Below are 7,247 nucleotides of genomic sequence, written 5' to 3'. Positions count from 1 at the left end.
TCTGGGATAAAAAAATGTAAATGGAAAAGACTAAGTTATCCCTGCTCATTTTTATAATTCCCCACTCCTATCCTAATTAGTATTTATCTCTCCTCCATTTTATAAATTGCTGTAATCGTGTTTTATTCCTTCCCGCCAATTGGAACTGATCCTGCGTTTGCGTTTTCTTCTCCTTTTCATCGTGTAATTTTTTTATTCCTTCCCACTGCATTTTCTTCTCCTTATGCGACTGTCTGCCTCCTCTCCTCAAGCTGGTATGTATAATTCTTCTCATTCTTCCTTCTTCATCTTCATCTGAGCCCTGTTATTTTTGCATTATACTTCTTTTGTGTTCACCTGTTCTTGCAATTAAGCTTCTGTATTTTATCAATGGCTTTTGCAGACTGTTAGTTGCTACAAATTTTTTAGTTTGCGGGTCTGCTTCGTCTCATCTGGCAGGTATGTTATCCTTCTAAATCTTCTTTTTTCATCAATTTAATTTTTATGATACTGCAGATTCATATTAAAATCACCATGGATGTTTAAGCAATTCAAAAATTGATTAAATCTTATGAGACAGAAATTAAATAAAAAGCAGAACCACGAGTTTGCATAGAATCTCCAGTCTCATTTAATTTCTGTTTTTTGTATTAGACAGAAATTAAATAATGGGTATTTTTGTTCTTATGTCTTTTTGTGTTGTTGTTCTTTTATTTTGTTGGGTGCTGTAGAATGTGTGATTTTTTACCCACCCAAATTTGGTTAGTCAAGTTTGCATATCTTTATTCAAAACAACTACAATTAAGTAAAGCAACAATATTTAACAGAACTTGTTTAAAATTTCTATCAGATCTAAAGGAGATCTGTACAAGTATCAAAATTGCTGATGTATAATGAGATTTAACTTATCTCTAATAAAAACCCATTATAAATTGCTGAAATATAATGAGATTTAACTTATCTCTAATAAAAACCCTCAAACAATATGCAATTGAATAAGACAATTACTTTATATATAATCATGTGAATATTTAGACTCCAAATTCATGAACAATTAAAATGATAACATAAAGTTAAATATATTCTGATGGAGTTTGTTTTCTGTTTTATATTTCTATTTTAAAGTGCTTACATTTAAATTTTTTTATCTATCAACCATGTATTATTTGAACACAGAATGAGTGATCGTGTCAATATCAAAATTCATCATGGGGGTGCCTTTTCAAAAGAAGGTGTTTTAACTTATATTGGAGGCCATGCTTCTTATTTTCAAAATTGTGATAAGGATCGATTATCATATTTTGAGTTGGTTGATATGGCAAAAGAGGTTGGATTTGTTAAGGATTGTAAGTTATTTTACAATATTCCGGGTTATAGTCTCGATGATGGTATAGATGAAATTCATAATGATGATAAGTATATAATGCGAATGTTGAAGTTGGCAAAGCTGGATGCCTTTCTTGAAATTTATATTCAACATGTTAATCACCATGGTGTTAGTGGCAATTCAAAAGTTGGTGAAGCATTGGAGGATGGCAATATGGATAAGGTATTAAGTAATTTGTTTTTTTTAATACAAAAACAGTATGTGATTGTGTTATGGTGTTTATATGTTATGTGATATGTGCTATAATGTTTATATGTTATGTGGTATTTGTTGTAGTGCCAATTTCTATTCTTTTTATGTGGTATATAGTAATAGTAGCTATTTTATAATTTTGTTGGCAGCAATGGCACGCCCACCGGCTAAACGAGAATTTCTAATCTTGTGGAATTTAATGAGACGACGTAGAGTGAAAATATTACTTACATTATGTTTGGTTATGTTTATCTTGAGGAATTTGATTAGGAGACGTAGACGTAGGATGCTTAGGGAGCCTTGTTGGTATAATCCAATATCTCGATCAAAACATTTAAGTAATATGATAGAGAGAAATGACACCTTATGTATTGAGCAACTTCGTATGGATAGGCGTTGTTTTAGAGTTTTATGCTCTTTGGTGAGAGACATTGGTGGCTTAAAAGATACTAAGAATATGAGTGTAGAAGAAATGGTTGCCATTTTCTTGCATATAATTGCTTATGATGAGAAAAATCGAGAAATAAAATTTGACTTTCAACGATCACAAGAGACCATAAGTAGGCAGTTCCATAATGTTTTAAGAGCAGTCTTAAAGCTTTGGAGAGTGTTACTAAAGACCCCACAACCAATCTCCAACGATTGTACAGAAGGAAGATGGAAATGGTTCAAGGTAAAAATAATTAGAACTAATCAATTTATTAATGATATAGAAACTTAACAAATTTTTAATGACTCTCTTTGTAATTACATAATTGCATTGGTGCTTTAGATGGAACATACGTAAAGGTAAATGTGCGTGCCATAGATAAGCCGCGTTATCGAACTAGAAAAAATGATATTGCAACAAACATTCTTGGTGTCTGTGGATCAGACATGCAATTTATCTACGTATTAGCCGGTTGGGAAGGTTCAGCCGCAGATGGTCGCATACTTCGAGATGCTATTTCAAGACCAAATGGACTTAAGGTTCCTCGTGGTAAGAAATGTATTTGCTATCATAATTATTTATATATATCAATATATTCTGATTCATTGTATGCATTTTTCTATAGGTTGTTACTATCTTGTTGATGCTGGATATAAAAATTGTGAAGGATTTCTTGCTCCATATAGAGGGAAACGTTACCATTTACAAGAATGGAAAAATCCACCAACTAAGAAGGAGGAATTGTTTAATATGAAGCATTCATCTGCAAGGAATGTGATCGAACGTACTTTTGGTTTGCTGAAAATGCGATGGGCTATACTAAGAAATCCATCGTATTATTCAGTTGAAACACATACCGACATAATATTAGCATGCTGTTATATTCACAACCTCATAAGACAACAAATGAGTTATGAACCATTAGAAGAACAGTTAAATGAATTTATGCAAACCCAGGAACAGAATGTAGGCAATATTGATGCTATAGAAACATCAAGCCAATGGACTGGATAGAGAGACCAACTTGCTCAAGAAATGTGGAATGATTGGGTGTCTCGATGATTGTTTATGCAACTTTTGATTTTTCTAGTTGATTATTATTGAACTATTTACTTTGTTAGGAAGTTTTCATATTCTATTGACTGACTTGGTTGAGAATTGATATATGTTTGAATTGGTTACTTATATTTAAAATTGATATCTGCTTGAAGTGATTATTTGTATTATGATATGTGTTTCTGTTTGCAACTTTTGAGTTTGTCATAATGTTATATTTGTATTGTGATTTGTGTTTATGCCTGAAGATAAATGACAAAAAAAAAATGAGTACACTAGCTGCTAAGAAGAGAGACGGACGAGTTTGGTCTGCTGAAGAAGAGAATTTACTAGTTGATACACTCTATGAGATGAATAACACTGGTTGGAAAGTAGACACTGGACACAAAATAGGTTATCTATCATACATTGAGAAAGAAATGGTCAAAAAATTACCTCATTTGAATATTCGAGCTGATCCACATATCAAGTCCAAAGTCAAAGTCATGAAGAAACATCTTACATATATTTTGGAGATTCAAAAATTTGGAAGTGGTTTTGGCTGGGACGATGAATAGAAAATGGTAACGGGCGACAAAGAAACCTTTATGGGATGGGCAAAGGTAATTGTTTTACATTATTATTGATTTTGTTGTCAAATTTATCAATTTGAAACGATTGATACAAACTGATTACTGCAATTTTTTTTTTGCAGCAAAAAAAGTGCAGCAATTGCTCTGGTTTGCTACAATGCAAGTGACTTGCAGCAATTGCTGCAAGCTTTATTTGCAGCAATTGCTTCGGGTTTTACTTGGCTATGGGTTATATTTTTAACTTGCTGTGGTTTTTTTTTATTATATTAACTATTTTATATATTTTTTTTATTAAAAGAGTCGAGATGGAGCATCAAATTTATGGATGAACCCTATGATTCATTATGATAAGCTTGTGGAGATTTATGCTACTGATTTGGCTAAGGGTTCGAAATGCAAGGGTCCAGGAGATGAAGTAAATATAGAGGAAGTTGTTAGCCATGCTATGGATGAATCTGGCTCTCCATCTGAAGTCAACACTACTCTAAGCTCTGATAGGCAATCTCTTAAACGTAAAATTTGTGACAATGATCAATTGGATGCGGAGTTCATTCAAATGTCTAAATCGGTTTCAAGCCTCTTGGAAGCAGAAAAGGAAAATACATTGATTATGAATGCAATTAAAAATGCATTTATACACGAGGTTGATGTTAATGAGCAAGGTAATAATAAAAGGAAAGATTTGTTTCAAGTAATCCGAGCACTCCCCGGGCTCACTGCGGAACAAGTTGTGATGGCTACACGTCTTATTGGTCAAGATCCGACGAAACTAGATCTTTTTTATGGCATGCCAGATGAGTACAAATTGATATTTGTTGGACAAGAAGTTGGTCGCTCATTGTAGATGGTTGGCAAACTTATTTATTTCTTTTTTTTTTTTTTATGACAAATTGATGATAGTTGAAACTTTATTATGATTTTGTTTCTCTTATTTGTTTTTGCCGGAGTTGCAACAATGTTTTTTTGATTATGCAAGTATTGGAATATTAATTATATTAGCTATTTATTATTTTGGTGTTAATGTTTCTATTTACATTGATGATTTTAATAAGTGACTTTTAAAAACGTAAGTTTTTCCGTACATTATTGTAGTATAAAAGTTAAATGAAGATAGTTCAATTGAATGTATTTAAAATTGGATAAGAGTAATATAGTAAAATGCATTATTTTATCCCTATCTCTATCCCACATAACAAACATGAGATAAAAAATTCCAGCATTTTATTTTTATCCATATCCCAATCATTTATCCATATCTCTATCCCAACCTTTATCCCTATTTCTATCCCCTCAAATACCAAACGCCCCGTAAAAGTCTTTTCTTCTGGGATATAAAAAGACAAACAAGAGGATAAAAATAAATAACCAACCATCCCCTAACATTTTATTCTAATTTTTTTTTTTTTTTTTTAAAAAGAAAAGGTCTACATCCACCTTTTAGGCGGGTCAGCCCAATCGATAAGAAAAAAACCCAAAACCCAGTAGCCTTAAGAGCCGAGGCTTGCAGAGATAGTGGAAGAAGAGTGTGTGTGATAAGAGACAGAGTTGCGACTTCTCACCCAAGAAGAGCAAAAATGAATACAGATATTACCGCAGCTGAGAAACCACAGTATCCTGTTATTGATCGCAATCCTCCATTCACTAAAGTCGTCGGTAACTTCAGCTTCCTCGATTACTGCCGCCTCACCACCATCACCGGAGTCTCTGTCACTGTTGGTTACCTTTCCGGTCCGTTTTCTCTCCGACCCTTCTATTTTGCTTACTGATTGATTGAGATTCATTGAAATTGCATGATTGAATGTTGAAATGTCTCTAATTTTAACCTTTTGGTGTCATTAGGGATAAAGCCAGGTATTAAGGGCCCGTCGATGGTTACGGGAGGGCTGATAGGGCTAATGGGAGGTTTCATGTATGCTTATCAAAACTCTTGCGGTCGACTCATGGGGTTTTTCCCTAACGACGATGAGGTTGCTGAATACAAGAAACAAGGTTTCAAAAACTAGGTTCTTCTTGTTCATGTTATTCATTGATTTCGAATGAAGAGAGAAAAATCAAGATCTACATGTCTTTTGAAGATTATTATGATGATGGTAATAATTTTGTGCTTGGTTCTTAAATTTGAATTTGCTGATTTGAACTGCGAATTTGATTCTGGACCTATAGAAGGTGCTTAATCTGACTTTGGATCTTTAATTTTTTTTAATCTTGGAATAAGTTAGGCATTGGTTAGAAAGTTTTATGGTTGTGTTTTTTATTTGATTTTGTTGGATAAATTGCATGAGTTCATTCTAATGTGTCCAGTTCTTCAAACACTGCCATGTAATTGATGTAAAGAATTGTTAATGTGTTGCATAGAACTCCAAAATTTATCATTTAAGTTATATATTAAAAATGCTTGAAAGACGAAATTGTTCAGTTGCAAATGATTTGAAATTTGATGGTATTTATTGCATAAGGAATGTAGCTTTCCAGTGTGGCAATTGAAGGTGACATTGGTGGTTGTTTTTTCAAATAAATTAGTGGATTACCACACTGCAATACATTCAGAGATTACTCCAATTACCCTAAAGAGAGAATAGTTGCATTCATAGTTGTTAAAGGCACGCCTCGCTCAAGGCTCAAGGTCTCGAGCCTTGAATGCAGAAAGCGAGGTGCTGTACAAAAGGCCCTTGCCTTGTGCGCCTCAGAGCCTGGACCAAGGCGCGCCTTAGGGTTTTCACTAAGTTTTATTTTTTATTTTTTTACTGCTTTCTGTAAAATAAATGTTTGATTAATATCAACCAATAATCTAGTTTAAATAAGATTAATCTTAATCCTTGATCTAAATAAGAATATCAAGAGTCATAACTAAATATAGAAAGAATAGAGAAGAATTAAGAGCAGTCACGTAAAGAACTAAAATATGGTGATGATTATTAGTTTTTTTTGTGTGCGTTCTTTTTTATTGACAAGGAATGGTTATTAGTTTAGTAGCATTAGTTATAGTTAGGTACTTAGGTTAAAACATTAAGTATATGTTAATGTTTCTGTGAAGTATGAACTTAACTTGGTGTTTTTGACATTTATGATTTGGTATTATGTTTTCATGTGGTTTTGTTTTATTTTGTTTGTGTGGTCATAAGTGTGTTTTTTTGGTTTATGCTTAACTAGTAAACGAGTATGTACTTTATTTTATTTTATGCGCCTCGTGTTCCTAAGGCGCGCTTCTCGCCTTGTGCCTTGAGCCTACGCTCCAGGACCCCTTAGCGCCTTAGGGCGCCTTATGCCTTTAACAACTACGGTTGCATTAAATCTTTGGTAGTAGTGAAGTAGGCTTGTAATTTGCCTTATTTGCTTGAGATTATTTGATTTGAAGTGATGAAAATGCCTATACTCCATAAATTATACGAAGCCTTTGTTGATGTGTTTATAATATGAGTTTGGTTAGGAGACTTGCCCCATGATGTGTTTGTTAACTTCTTGTTGATGTGTTTATAATATGAGTTTGGTTAGGAGACTTGCCCCATGATGTGTTTATTAACTTCGTGTATTATCCTTGCACCTGTTGCACCAAAAGGATATTATCTCCATGAAAGGCTTCAATCTGAAAAGATTTCGTATATTACAGTCTTCTTTATTTTCATTTTGATGC

The 7,247-nt window shown here is 33.2% G+C and overlaps 1 protein-coding gene across 1 annotated transcript; it reads left to right on the top strand.

Moving 5' to 3' along the window:
- Positions 1 to 5,098: 5,098 nt before the first annotated feature.
- Positions 5,099 to 5,973, top strand: LOC136207110 (NADH-ubiquinone oxidoreductase 20.9 kDa subunit). The gene is made up of 2 exons (XM_065998390.1): positions 5,099 to 5,344; positions 5,456 to 5,973. The coding sequence occupies exons 1-2, from the start codon at positions 5,191 to 5,193 to the stop codon at positions 5,617 to 5,619; spliced, it is 318 nt and encodes a 105-aa protein (XP_065854462.1). The 5' UTR covers positions 5,099 to 5,190; the 3' UTR covers positions 5,620 to 5,973.
- The last annotated feature ends 1,274 nt before the right edge of the window (positions 5,974 to 7,247 follow it).

This window comes from Euphorbia lathyris, chromosome 9 (assembly GCF_963576675.1).
Source record: "Euphorbia lathyris chromosome 9, ddEupLath1.1, whole genome shotgun sequence".
NCBI lineage: Eukaryota > Viridiplantae > Streptophyta > Magnoliopsida > Malpighiales > Euphorbiaceae > Euphorbia > Euphorbia lathyris.
The sequence above is the reverse complement of the archived record's forward strand: the minus strand, read 5'-3'. Positions and strand labels throughout refer to the sequence as shown.

Coding starts and splice junctions, on each gene's coding strand:
- LOC136207110 (XM_065998390.1), top strand. CDS start 5,191: ATGAATACAGATATTACCGCAGCTGAGAAACCACAGTATCCTGTTATT. Junction 5,345..5,455: donor CACTGTTGGTTACCTTTCCG/GTCCGTTTTCTC, acceptor TGGTGTCATTAG/GGATAAAGCCAGGTATTAAG.